The 15788-nt window shown below is 33.6% G+C and overlaps 1 protein-coding gene across 1 annotated transcript in view; it reads right to left on the bottom strand.

The window, feature by feature from the left end:
- Positions 1 to 346: 346 nt before the first annotated feature.
- Positions 347 to 15788, bottom strand: part of LOC145997451 (inhibitor of Bruton tyrosine kinase) — a 51574-nt gene continuing 36132 nt past the window's right edge. Inside the window, exons 16-18 of the mRNA XM_083134517.1 lie at positions 5862 to 6077; positions 3371 to 3557; positions 347 to 2106 (exon numbers count right to left, since the gene is read on the bottom strand). Coding sequence (XP_082990643.1) covers positions 1975 to 2106; positions 3371 to 3557; positions 5862 to 6077 — 535 coding nt within the window. The 3' untranslated portion in view covers positions 347 to 1974. The remainder of the gene's footprint in view (positions 2107 to 3370; positions 3558 to 5861; positions 6078 to 15788) is intronic.

Raw genomic sequence — 15788 nt, 5'->3', positions numbered from 1 at the left:
GAGATACTTACTCGCTTCTAGCACTGAAATGTTGATACTTCACGGTTCTAAGTTCTACATTTAATTCCCTTTCCATGAAAAGTGGAGTTATGCCACTTGAGCTCTTAACCCTTCATATCTTTGATCTGGACTTTGCAACTTTGCAGGTCGAACACTCGCTTCCATTTCTGCAGTATTTTATTTACAGGTATAGATGCAGCCTGCAACCACAAAAATTTAAACTTTTCCACTATTTCTTTCTCACTAGCTATATGTTTGTGAAGATTTGGCCTGTAACAATTTACAAATGTAGATTTGGCAACTGTGCATAAATTAAAGTAGAATAAAAACACACAAGATCAAAAAATATGATCTTAGCGCAACATTTATTGGGGAACAGCCTGTTGATGTTACAATACCATTGAATTCTAATACAAGCACACTATTATTTGTAGAGACAAGTGTCTGATCTAATGGTAGAGACAGCTCTGCAACAAGTGTCTGATCTAATGGTAGAGACAGCTCTGCAAAAACCAACTATGTTATATTCTTCAACTTATAATTAGAGTCATGTTTATTTATAGTACTAGAACATATTAGGATAATTCGACAAACATACCTGCATGATTAACAAATAAAACAAGCTATTACTAGAATCAAGTTGAACTTGCAGTGCAAATTATTATGATTTTTCAGAAATTCCATTACTGCATATTTGATGATATTCTCAGACCATAAATGCACAATATTCACCACTTTCCAGAAAGTACCCTGGAAACACAAATATTTGGTCCCACACATCCCATTACAACCCTTTCCGCACCACATGTAAAGGATGTAAAAATCAATTTTCACCATTGCTCATTATGCAATTCATTCAAGGTCACACTGCAAATATTACAATGCTTGTTTACTAACAGCAATTTCTAAAAAATAACTAACCTTAAGCCTCTGCAATGTAATCTTGTATACAGCTTCTTTAAGAACTTTATTGTATTATTTCTACAGACTAAAGAGAGAGTGCATTTTGCTAGCAACAGAAAGAAGACAAATAAAAAAAAAATCAATTTTCTTGTTGTTGTTGCTGTCAAACACAATCAATTCTTGAACATCAAGTTAACATATAATTCACTATTTACAATTATACCCTAATACATCTCAAAACATCAATAATGACTACCTTGTATTTAATTACAATACCAACATTCCAGATCAGTATATACCAAGCATATATTTCCTTCTACGTACTAGTTATGACTCTCAGTACATAGGAATATATAAATGTCTGACATAGGAGAGGTGGCAAGAATTAATACAAAATAAATGATATGCACAAAGAACTTAATTAACTAGATCAAAAAAAATAAAATCTATGATATAACAATACATTCTATATATTGTAAGAATTTTAAAAAATCAAACATTAATTGACTTCTTCTATCGATAAACAGGAAAATATACAATTATAGATGAATCTGTAGGATGCACGTTATCAGAATGCAGACACAGTACACTATATTTGATTAAGCAGCCCTACAAGCACTAATCAACTTGAAAAATGTTTGAATACATACCATTGTTCACTCTTAAGAATGGAAATCAATATTTGAAAGAGCATCTATTTCACTCAAGCAATAGTGTAATTATTATTGTTTATATTAATAGGCCTTACACTAAGAATAAGTACATCAGGGACAGTACATCTGCAATAAATAGAGCTTTGTATACAAAGAATCTAAATTGTCGAAAATAGTCAAAGAAATAAAATTATTAACATCCATATACCTTCTAAACAAAAATGAGAAACACCCCATAAACCATGAATAAACACAAAATAACAACAAATATAGACCAGGTACAATACAGCAATTTCTAATGTGCATATTAATAAGACTTCAATTTTTTTTACCAAAAAATACACAGACTATAGGAGTGGACAACAAAAATACAGTGATTTCACAGTGACACAAAAATTAGAACCTTATCAGAGAGTTGTTAATGATGTGATGTTATCCAGACAGGTGTAGCAATCATTCCTTGTAGAATACGCTGCACAGTGATACGTTCCTCGGTAGCATTTGCCGCATTGTAAAATTGCAAAAGAGCCTCCATTGCTCTATCCTCCATCTACAAGATACAAAAAACAGATACAGTAAATCTCATATATTTGCACATACAGAGTGTCCCACAATAATGTTTACACAGAAACAATTACAGCTGACTTGACTGGACTTTTTGTATTTGAAGCTGCAATGTCTACAATGTGCGTGTGTGGAACTTTTTGGTCACAATAGAAGCACGCCAAGCAACAGTACAACAAGTTCCAACGAGGATGGTGGCAGTGGCCACTGAAATAAATAGAACAAAGAAGAAGAAAACAGTTTCGTGGATAAAGTGAGTACTAGTTTCTCCATATTTATCTACCACTGCGTCTCTCTTCTCCCAATTATGAAAATCGTTTTAATCAGTTTCCAAATTTGGGTACTTAGGAGTAATACTAACACATGAAAATAATATTAAATAGGAAATAAAAAGCAGACTTAATTCAGGAAATGCACGTTACTTTTCTCTTCATAAACTTTTGTCTTCTCGTTTAATATCTAAGAAACTAAAAGTTAAAATATACAAAACAGTAATTTTGCCTGTAGTATCATATGGATGCGAAACTTGGACCCTTACATTAAAAGAGGAATATAAATTAAGAGTATTTGAAAATAAGATCCTTAGAAAAATATTTGGACCTTAAAGGAATGAGGAGACAGGTGAGTGGAGAAGGTTACATAATTTATAATTGCACACTTTGTATTCATATCCAGATATTATTAGAGTAATTAAAGAAGACAGGCAGGCAGGCCAGGTAGCACGGATGGGAGAGGAAAGAAGAGTTTACAGGATTTTGTTTGGGAAACCTGATGTTAAGAGACCTGTTGTAAGGCCAAGACGAAGATGGAGAAATAAGGTTGAGATGGACCTAAAGGAAATTGGTAGGATGTAAAAAATTGGATTGATCTTGACCAGGATAGGGAGAGAAGAGTTTTTATCAGCTCGGCCAAGAGGAACCCAAACTCTATGAGGGTTCCTGCTGGTGTCTCTTATTGATGACCCCCCCCCCTCTCCCATTGGTCCTCCGAAGATCCAGATCCACTGGAGCCCTCAATAATTTGGCACCCCGGACATGTTCTCGGGTACTCTATCGGCCTTTCCCCCAAACTCATGTGGTGCACCTCTTATCATTCCTCAATCAATACACGGAGAGAAAATGCCAAAAAATCTGAAAAACGGACACCGCAGCTAAACAACCTTAGTCGTTTACGGGCAAATACAAGCACCTACTTTTAAAACAACCATGGTTGCTTGAAGGTGGGAATGTGCTAACATTGGAACAACATACCTGAGTATATTCCAAAGGCTTTGCCTTCACCTTCCTTAGGTTGTCTCTCTGTTTCTTCTCATCAGCAACAATATCACTGAAATTCATCTGAGTGGGTGATGTTGGTGACAGCGAGCCAACTCCCATCCAAGGGTTTGATGGAATCTCTATTGGACTCTGGCTCATGGGTCCAGTCATGGAACCAGAACTGCAAAAGCACAATAACATTAAAAATCACATTAAAACCTGAGATTCTTCATGTTATTTTAAAAATTGCAAGCTGAAATTCATGTTCATTCAGGCAACAAACTTTCCCAAAAAACATTTCACAATGAGACTATTGTGGTCTAAATGAATTACCCACTTTGATGTACTCCCTGATATATACAAATTGGAGCTAACTGAGTCTAATTGTTATTTACTAAAAACACAATGCCATTTTCAGCATGGTAAGAATAAAAATGGTTTGTCAGAGTGGCTACTCTAAGACAAAGATAATAATTTCAGGTTTTCAAGGTGAAATTTTTAATTTCAATATTAAACCATCATTGAGTGTTTGGCATTACATTATCATTATTATTATTACAATAAAATGTAAGTATTGAAACAGGGTGTCTACAATTTTGAAAAAAACAACAAAAAACCTGGCTTTCCCACGTTAACCAAACCAATTCATTAGGGCAATTAGTGTACATGAATATGTCTGGATGAAAATCACAATATTTTTGAATAAATGACAAAATACCAATATGGAATTATTGTAGTATATTTATTTCTACATCAAAACATGACCTCCTTTCCAAACTATAATTTGTCCTCAACAGATTTAAAAGTTCCTTGCTTGTCATTATTTTCCTTGCTCAAAAGCCTACTTGAATGCACTACGATAAAAATGTTAATTTTTCCAAAAACACAGTAAATTGCCCCAACATTTCTATGACTTTTCCAGAAAAAGTAAATCCTCTGACTTTTGGACACCCTGTATAATGTAAAATATTGTACAAAAAACACTTGATAAGCAACTTATAATAAATATTTGATTCACTTTAGGACTTAAATCTTGAGTTTGTTCCTGAAGGGATCCACAACAATAAAATATATTTAAAGGGGGGTTCACGGTAAATAAAAGTTACTAAATGCTTTTCTGTACGATCAAAATTTTGAAAGGAAAATACTGAATATCTGAATCAGTTTAAATATCTCTTTTTTTACTGTTTCCGATATGCAATTTTCAACCCATATGGATATATCAGAAATAGTCTTCATTGCGTACGTAGTATCTAACCAGCATGGCCATAGGCAGGAAAAGGTTTCGGGGGGGGGGGGGGGGGTCACTCATAATTGTTCCCATAACAATAATAATTATTAATTAATAATAATTAAAATTTCATTATAAATAACTAATTGATACAAACGTATTATTATTATTATTATTATTATTATTATTATTATTACTGTCCTTATATCCTTGAGGAGACTTTTCTACTCTATCCATCAGAAGTGTGAATATGCAGCACAAATGTTTTTATTATTATTTTTACGTTTCATGCAGTGTGTACTGAGATGCACAGTTATTATATTTTGCTATTAAGTTTTAGGTACCTCAAGGAAAAGCTTTAAAAGTAAGAGAAATTTTAGTCATAAAGTTTGTGTTGTTTGACCATTCACATAGAACTTAATTTTTGGATTTTTGAAAACTGTGGAACCAGTTATTCTTTGGATTAAATGGTAAAACATAACATGGTGCCTGTATTGTAACCTCAATTTTTCGATCTAACGTCATTTTTCTTTGGTTATTCTGTTCGAATACTAACTGGACATTATTTTCGTTATTAACAATAAAACTAAAAAACGTTCTGCTATTTTGTAACTTGCAATAAACGATGTCAATTCGGGGCGAGGGGGTTCTATGGACCAGTTCGATCCCACTTTCCGACGCTCATATTGTTCCTATATTTACCAAACAACATTATATACAACCACTACTCACTTTACAAGTATGTCCTTTATAGGACCGCATATAGGTTAAATGTATGTACTATATCGACCACTGGGTGAAGAGTAGTGAATGTAATGCGCTACGAAGCTGGATATAATAGGTTTGAACTCTTATAAAGGGGTTTTTAAACCCTTATCGAACAGGAAATTTAAAAGTTGGAACGGAAATTTTGGGACAATCACAAGGGAACTTTCAGTCTGATATAGGAACAGCACTGGAAAGAGGACAACAGAAGTGAAAATGAAGGGGTCGCGGGTGGGCTGCGATTCTGATAATTAAACCCGTTTCGCTCAAATTGAAGAATTCAAAATGTTTGAAAATTCTAGCTCGATCATTTCAGAATTGTCTCGCTGTTGTATTTTTGTGAAACTGCAAATAATTTTTTTAAATGTGTCAAATTTTGATTTCTAAACTTCCATTCATCCAATATGTCAGAAGTTTCGGGGGGGGGGGGGGGGTTGAACCCTAAAAAAAAAACCTCTAAATACGGCCATGCTAACCAGTGCATCTTACCTGGGCTGTCGACTGATCTCTCGAGGCACCGGAGAGCTTCTCCTGGCATCCCAAGCTTCCTTCTTCATGATGTCTCCCACCGAGAGGATGGGGCTCTGGGAAATGTTACCCCATGCTGATTTAGACTGCACCACTGCATTTGTATTCTCCTGCTGATCTTGCTCGGCTGCTAATTTCTTCCTCTGCTTTTGAGACAATTTTGTGATCTTTTTCTCGCTGTGAATGGAGAAATGAATCTTCTCAATTCAAATTATGTGCCATGTAAGTTCATAGTTACTGCACTCAATTCCAGGCCAGCTTGCCAGGTATCACTTGTGTTGATTTTCAAATGTACTTACAGGGCTATTTAGAAAGTAAATTCTACGAGGGTAAGTCAAAAAGTATATGCACTTTCGTCAACTTTTCTCAGGTTGGCCACACTGCCTTCAGCGCTTGTGTGCTATAAGGTTGTACTTTTGTGGTCATGTGGCCGAGGTCTGATCTTAATCGCTCCAGTTTTCTCTCTTTTGTTCCAGATTAAACATGGCGGCTCCACTGGCAGTATGCACTATGACGGTATCAGAATGAGTACCATCATAATGTGAAAAATAAAATAATTTTATTACTTGAAATTTACGATTTGAGGTCGTATTTGGTGCTTTACATTAGTGGAAAATTAGTTTACCTTATTTTGGCTTTGTTATAACTGAGATACTATGTAAACTTCATACATATAAAACATTTTAATAAATCAGCGATGTAATTTGGGTTAGTGAAGTATCACGAAAATTGCTAGATTATGCATAATCACAAATATGTTTGGTTTCAATGGCTTTTATTTGCTCTTTCATTAGTATATGGGCGCAAACATGTATTTAAAATGTATTATTAGCATGTACTAACCATTAAAAATTAATTTTGGTTGATTTTCGATAAAAACTTACGATTTGCTAAAAAGTAGCGCCATGAAGAGTAATCCTAAACTTGGAAGTAATCCTAAACTTGTGAAACATAGCCAACTCAGATTAAGGGAAAAATCTAAGTTGCGCATAAATAACCTTTTTCCCACCGAAATTGTAAAACTAAAAATAACTGAAAAAGGTGAAAATAAAATACATAATCATGTAATTGAATATTGTAACGTCTATTGTATTGTATTTAAATTATTTTACAAGCATTTTTATGCATGATATTTGTACAATTCAAAATTTGTAACTTGAAATGTATCCGCGAGTTTGTATTCTGTGAAAAAAGTGGTAACAGTGAGAGTTTGCATACACTGTTTCATCTTTAAGATCATCTGGGACTGACGAGACGTCACAAAATGTTTCGGAAAGTGAAATTTGAAGAATTTGATTAAAAGGGAAGATCCGTCGATATTTTAAAGCATATCAGCGCAGATAAGTATTATGTTTACTTTTAAAAGTTGAAACTTCATCGCTAAAGGCGTAAAAGGTCCAAAGGACATATATTTGGTGACCGGCTGGAATCACATAAAATGGCAGCCATCTTCATTTTATAAGGAATCTACGAATAAATATTATACATGCATGTAGATACTTTAAATGAAAGGCCTATATCGTAAATGTACAAAAAGTGCTTAATTGGGATGTGGAAAGTGAATTGAACATATTATTTACATAATTTGTCTTGGTTTTCGCCGATTGATTATCGAACATTTCTTGCCGAATTACGACGTACAAATCTGCGAAAGATCGGAAGCAATTCTTCTTAGAAACAATTTGACTTGAAGTAATAAAAGTAAAGATAAACCTGAAATATGCCAAAAGGTTGATGTAAAGCAATATTTATGCTTTATTGTACAAATATTTACTAAAGAATGTACAGAATTTATGTGTGAACTTGTCTAATTCATCGTTCAATTTTGTTTAAATATACAGTGCATTAATACTCGATTTTGGGTAATTTTCTTTGAGTACTAAAGGTGAATACATACTTGTGTCAGTAATTTAACATCACGGAAAATATATAAAATTGATCTTGTATTTTATCATGTAAAAGCTTGAAAATATTTTCTTTATTATTTTTAAATTTGAATACAATCCCGATCGCATCTTTCAGAAAGCCGAGGTAAAAAGGTCGAGGTAGATAGATTATGAGACTCAAGTTTAGTCTCAGTTACTATTAAAATAACTGAAGCTCATATTGTTTCTTGACTAATAAGGAGTCAATTATTTAAGTAGTAGATTTCTGTATTTGTTTTGTTAATTAGTTTAAACACATTAACAATGACTGAAACTGTTGAGAGTATTATCACACTGGCGGACATTGTGGGGTTAATTAATGCACAAAATAAAGTGCAAGCAGAACAAAATAGTAAATTAGACACTGCTTTGCAGTTACAAAATAGTAAAATTGACTCTGCTTTACAAGTGCAAGCAGAACAAAATAGTGATATTAAGACTGCTTTGCAGGTGCAAGCAGATCAAAACAAAAAGGTGGACGCAGCTTTGCATGCATTAACAGAAGCAAACAAAGCTCATACCAAGGAGTTCAAAGATCTTAAAATTGACATAGGTCAATTTAGAAACGAATGCATGCTTAGGTATGAAAAAGTAGAGAAAGATTTGCATACGCTTGACACAAAAGTAAACGTTGAATTGGTATCGTTAGCGGAAGATGTTGATAATAAAATCGAGAGTGTGATAGACGATCTGTCAAGACAATTTGACAAGAAGCTAGAGAAATGTTACCAAGCTTGTGAAGAGAATGCAATGTCTTTGTGTAAAGTTAGTAAAAATTTAGGTCAGGTTCATAGTGCAATAGATCAATTACAGTTCAAAAAACCGTTAATGAATATGACAGTTAAGGGTGATCGCTATGACAAGTGTGATGTTGATTACGAATCAGATGTCGTGAAACACGTCAGTCAGTCATCCAAACTTACACCTGACGTAAATAATGATAGTGAAGAAGGTAAAAATGTACAATATGTTAAGTTTGCTCCAAAAAGTGACATGGTAAACGATGGTGCAGTTACTCATTTAAATGTCAACATTAGAAAGGCTATGTCTCTGATTGAGTCAAGTTTAACAACCATGGTCAATGATGTACTGACTCCTGTTACGGTTAGAACAAATTTGACATCGAAGAATGAAAATCTGAATTTAAAGCAAGATGTTTTTCGTGAGCTTAATGATAGGCAGGCTGATATAAAACATGAAAGCCATAAAGTTGTTACTCGACCTGATGATGGTTACGTTCAGCATGACTACAGTAAATGTAGACACCTTTCGGGTGCAGTTTCTGACACAGAAACTGATTGCAGCATCAACTCAATTCATGATAGTACATGTGTAGAATATGGTCCGTATTGTAATACTAGACTAGCTAATAAGAGTAATAAGTTAAAGCATGACAGGTTAACTAGTAGGGTTGGACAGAATGTAAGCAATACTCCTCACATAACTACTCCGACTAATGTTTCAAACGTTAAACTTTCGGAAGTTGATCCGTCGAATGAGACGTTTAAGGTTAGGTATAAGCCAGTAATTAAGCCGCAAGATTTGAGGCACTTTCCTCATTTCGATGGTGTTTCTTCAGATATAATACCATCAGAATTTTTAGAAAAGGTAGAGGAATACCTGGAAATTTACAATATTCATGAGAGTGAATATTTGAATTATTTACCTAAATTACTCACAGATTGTGCGCGTACCTGGTACATTGAAAATAAATTAAAGTTTAAGACTTATGCTGAGTTTAAGGCAGATTTCTTATCCCATTATCAAAACGATAGGTGGAAATCTGTAAATTTAACTAAAGTTCTAAATTCACCTTATGACAAAGACAGCAAGGAGAACTTATTGCAGTTTGCGAATAAGAATTACAAAAAATTGAAATCTATACAACCACATGCTGATGAAGCACATCTTATTGCTCAGTTATCTTCGTTGTTACCTTATAAAATAAGTGAACACTTGGTGGTGAATAATATTCATACACTGAGGCAAACATTGCAAGCGATAGAGAATTTTCAGTCTTTAAAAAATAATCCAATAAGGTATATGGATTCTAGTAAGTCTTATGGTAACCAAAAGAATAAATCTAAAGTAGCTAATGTGTCTATGTTTAAGGAGCAAAGTGACCGAAGTATGTCTAACAGAAATGGGTTAAGAAATTTAAAGTGTAATAACAATGTGGGATCTGCTTGTAAATCCTATGCTAATGGTAGGACATGGGTAAGAAATGATCAGATTTCTAGAAATGTGAATTTGGGTTCAAGGCAGGAAAACTCTTAGATGCTCCTGATACAGGAGGTGTCTTGAGCATCAAAGCGGTTGAAAATCCTCCTTTTACCAAATCTCAGTATAATGCACGCTCAAGTGAAGTAAAAAATAATCATCAGAGTGATTTAAGTGAATTCTTTCCTAAGTTAGGAGATCATCAATTACTTGGTGACAGTATGTTAGTTAGGTATGCCAACAGTATTTTGGGTTACAAATGGAATATGAATGAATCTGCTTCCAGATTCATAGGTTTGTGTGTCTCGGGACAGACCATTGATGATCTGCATAGGCGTGTATCAAATGCTAAGAAACTCTCAGACAAAATATTGGTCATGATAGGTACCAATGATTTAATTAGGAAACGCAACTTCGAACAAATGCAAATGTCTTTCAGCAAACTCTTGAATTCATTGAAATCTAAATGTGCTGAAATTACGATACTATGTTTGCCACCTCTTCCTAAATATATGTCATCTCCTCATGAACAATTGTGGCAGACATGGAATAATTTCAATCTGTATTTGATGTCACTACACGACGAGTTTAATGTAAAAGTATACAATATAGCACCTTTATTCTTCTTGGAGAATGACCACATAGATAGCTCATTATTCCAGAAATTCCTTGGTCACCCTTCCAGAGGTAGAGTAGATATGATACATTGGAATTATGCAGGAATGACTAAGGTTAAACAATTTATGTATAGTATGGGTTTTGGTAATACACCTTGTACATCAAGTGATAAAGTGAGTAGAGATGTAAAAGTGCAAGCTACTGTGCACAATGTCAATGTTAGTCATTTTAGGGATGCAAACAGCATTGATAGTTATCCCGATGAGGATAACGTTTTGTCCTTACGGGAAAACTAACAAGCGACCTTTGTTTTAAAGTGGGTGATGAAGGTCAAGTTAATAATCCCACTACTGATAACATTAATCTAGGTAAATGGGAAGAATTTCATAACAGTGATGAATATGAATCAAAAGAAATTCCAACACCAATTAATGCTCTCGGCAGTAACACACTTACTGCAAAATTAAAAGTTCTAATTTTTGATAAATTTTTATACTGCTCTCTGTGACACTGGCGCGGAAATTAGTCTGCTTTCTAATACTGTTTGGAAAGAAATTAATATTAAGGCCAGTAGACCCAGACTCACACCTGCAGATAATGTGAGATTAGTAGATTTTTCTGGTAATAAGAAAACCAAGGTATTAGGTATGGTTAAACTGATCATTCAAATAAGTAATTTACAATGTTACGTTCAGTTTTTGGTGGTTCACAATTTACAAGTGGATATCATTTTGGGATTAGATGTGTTATATGCACTTCAGGCATCATTAAATTTTAAAGATCAAACAATAACATGTGGCTCCGATGAAGAACGCACTTTCGCGCGCTTCATGCCAATAATGGAAGATGGTAAAAATTTATGTTATTTTGAATGTTCTCATGTCAATAAATATAATGGCTTTGAGGAAAAATCCATTAAGTTTAAAGATTGTATGAATAGGGCTGATTTGCTAACAAACGAACAAAAAACATTGTTCATAGAGTTGCTACTCGAATATCAAGAAATATTTTCTAATAAGCCTGGTTTGTGTAACGATTACGTTCACAAAATGGTTTTAGATACAGATCTACCTATTGTAGGCAAAAATTATCCTATACCTTTTGCTTATAGAGATCAAGTACGTGAACAAATAAAAATCATGCTTGATTGGGATGTTATTGAGTTGTCTAATTCAGAATATCTGTCTCCACTTTTAGTAGTTCCTAAATCTGGAGGGGGCATACGTTTATGTGTTGATCTCAAAAGAGTAAACCAGCAGGTTAAGCTTATTCAAGTACATCCCATAAAAATACAAGACTTATTGGTAGAATTCCAAAATTGTAAATACTTCACTTCAGTGGATCTTTTGAATGCTTTTTGGCAAATAAATCTACATCCTGACAGCAGAAAGTATACTGCGTTTATGTTCGAGGGTATCCTATATCATTTTAAAAGAGTTGTATTTGGTTCAGTAAATGGTACAGCAGTATTCGTCGATGCTTTAAATCGTGTGCTTAAGGACTGTAGAGATTTCGTTGTAGTTTATGTTGACGATGTTATCATAAAGTCTCAAGATTTTGCATCTCACATAATGCATGTAAGAACAGTTCTTGAAAAATTGAAGCAAGCAGGCATGACATTGAAACTTGAAAAATGTGAGTTTTGTAGATCAGAAATTAAATTTTTGGGTCACATTATTACTTCGCAGGGTTATAAGAAAGATCCTAAGTATGTTAATTCCATAATGAATTTGCCTGTGCCCAATTCAGTTAAGCAACTGCAAAAAATCTTAGGTTGTTTTAATTGGTTGAGCAAATACATAAAAAATTATGCCATCATAGCACAACCTATGTATGACTTGTTGAAGGCCGGTAAGAAATGGCAATGGAATGACCAAGCTTCTACAGCTTTTAAAACATTAAAAGATAAAGTTAGTGAACAAGTACTTTTATCTTTTCCTAACTTTTTACACACTTTTTATGTACAAACTGATGCATCAATAATAGGTGTTGCAGGATACTGCTATCAGCTGATTGATGGTAACATCAAACCTCTCGGTTTCGTGAGCAGATTGCTCAGAAGTTATGAAAAATCATACACTTCTACAGAATTAGAGGTTTTAGCCATATTGTTTACTATTGATAAGTTTTATTCTCTGTTAAAAGGCAGACATTTCATTATTATAACTGACCATAAAGCACTTACCTGGTTAGAAACGGCGCACACCTGGAATGCACGTTTAACTCGTTGGTTTGTACAATTACAACAGTACTCCTTCCAAGTACAATACTGTAAAGGGTCGGAAAATATAATTGCTGATGTTCTAAGTAGGACATTTCCGACGCAAGAAGATCTCTTGTATCATGTAAATTCTTTGCAATTTAAAGAAATATTAGAATCTTTCATTAATATAGATGATTTGATAATTGCTCAAGAAAAAGATGATGAATTGAAGGAAATTAGGCAATATATTTTGCACTCTTCAATTCTTAATGATAATCCAAGAAGTAGGACTTGGAGTCAACGTTATCTTCTTAGAGACAATATTTTGTGTGTTAGAGACTTTCATAATGTGCAAAAGATTAGAATTTGTGTTCCAACTACATTAGTAGGTTCAATTTTGAATAAATTTCATGACTTATCGGGACACTTTGGTGCTAGTCGTACACTTTCTCAGATATATAGATACTTCCAATGGAAAGGTATGAAGAAAGATGTACAACAATATGTAGCAGACTGTGATTTATGCATTCGTACTAAACCGAACAAGCATCCGTCTAAACATTTAGCCAAAGTACACATAACCGACAAGCCTGGGAAAATATTGTTCATTGATTTACAAGGTCCATTCACCATGGGTCCTAAACGTGAACGCTTCTTATTTACTATATTGGATGCAGCATCCAGGTATTTAGTGGCATATCCAGTGACAAACTGTAATGCTGTCACGGTACTGAACAAATTGTGTCATGTATATTTTGTACATCTGGGTATTCCAGAAAAAATAATTTTGGATAATGGACCACAGTTTCGTTCATGTCTTTTTAATACTAAAATGAAAGAATATGGTGTCAAACTTATGTTTACTCCACCTTACCACCCTTCATCCAACATGGTTGAACGGTATCATTCGGAACTTAACCGTTTAATGAGAGTATTGTGCATCGATAACCATGCTAAATGGCCCCAGCAAGTATCCATGGCTTTGCATTGGTTAAACAATGCTATCTCTTCACAAACTGGTTTCGCTCCAATAGAATTAAGGTTAAATAAAGAACCTAACCTACAAGTAGGAAATGTCATGTATGATGATAGTACACCTCAGTCATGGAATGACAAACTGCTTATGGCTCAAATTAAAAGTCATGCAGCTAGATCTAATAAGTTAAACAAGTTGAATTGTAAGCAACTAGATAAAATATCAATTTCTTCTGGAAATCTTGTTTTTATTCGAAATAGACAAAGAGATATGGATGATAATCCAATTAAAAAATATTGTTTTCTGTATGAAGGTCCATACTTATGTATAAAAAACTTTGGTGACTCTCGTATATCTGCCCTATGTTGCAGTGATGGGATTCTTCAGGAAAACATTGCTATTGAACATGTAAAATTGTGGAAATGTTCCAAGGACAAGAAAATTTCTTGGTTGAACACTTTGCTAGATGCAGGTAGCACACATAAAGATGTGGTGCAACATATACTTGATCAAACAATGCAAGAAAAAAGTGATTTTTCTTCATCTGTCATTACAGATGTGTGCACAGTTTGTTCTTGAAACAAACTTACCATTAATGAGGTTGGCCTAAAATTGGTAGTACACCTCGTATAAAATATTAATGTGTTAAGTAACTCTTATAGTTATTCCATATTTTTTTAATGGTTGGCCTATAAATGGTCGTACTTTAAATACATTTTTATTAGAGTAATAATTTTGAATTTGTTGTTAGGGTTTACCTCATGGACAGTGAGATACTTATTAAAATGTAAGACAATTAAGTGCATCAATGTCACATTTTAGTAATAATTGTTGGTTGAACTATCTTGGAATACAGTTTCACATATTTTTGTCCAAATAACAAGTTACTCAAGTTTTATACTATGACACCCAGGGAATGGTACCAAAAATCCAAATGCTAATTTTAATGTGAATTATTTTGAGTAATTTGATTTCATAAACTGAATCAAATACTCACATCATGTTGCAAAAGGTAAGCAAAGTGATCCATGAGTTGATCCGAGCTTCTTGCACATGCTGACATGCCATAGAGTATGAAAACTTGGGGTAGGTTCACGTAAAAAGGCAATAAGTAAGTCCTATAGTGCCACTCAAGAAACTTAATGTGAAAAGTGAGATAATGTGAATTTTAAGAACGTGAATATGTTTTATTAGCATAGAATTTGGGATGGTACGTTTTCTTCACAAGATGAAACCTTACTAAAGCAATATCTTTTTGTATGGTTGGGATAGTTGAGTAACACATTATTGGTACTGGGCAAACGAGTATTATTGATACGTTAAGATTGAATCCAAGAAATTTTTCTGATACTTGATAGTTCCTGGCTCTTTGATGTGTTGATTGCTTAAATTAGTAACATTCACATCTGGCAAATGGTGAAGTTCCTTCACATAGTAGTGCATACAGTTTTAACATTAAGTATACTCTAAAATACTGGTTTAAAATTTCAATTGAAAGTTTTCTCACGTCCACAGCAGTGTGAATTTCCTCTCAACAATGTTTTCGTTCATAATAACAAAGATGATAAATGAAACACATATGTTGGTAGTGTTGAGTCAAATATAATTTAAATATTTAGTGTACATGTATGTTACATAGTAAACAAGTAAACTTGTGATATGATAACTTTGCAAGTTGTTTATTTTAATATTGTGTCTTTTGTTTGTTAATATGTAATGAGCAGTAACCATGTTGTAAATGGTGAAGTTTGTGAGTATTGTCACAAATAAACAATAGCTTATAATAATTTCATGTTTTGCATTCATTTAACCATAGTGTAAATGTATAATTTTTTGTAGCTCACTCTACTAGCAATCATGTAGCTACAAATGTGATAACGTATTAATCTTTGCTTTTGTTTGTCATTTGACATTTAATATTCGTCATGTTATTAAACTTCACCTTA

Source organism: Lepisma saccharinum, chromosome 13 (assembly GCF_977018435.1).
Source record: "Lepisma saccharinum chromosome 13, izLepSacc3.1, whole genome shotgun sequence".
Lineage (NCBI taxonomy): Eukaryota > Metazoa > Arthropoda > Insecta > Zygentoma > Lepismatidae > Lepisma > Lepisma saccharinum.
This window is presented reverse-complemented; position numbering and strand designations above follow the sequence as displayed.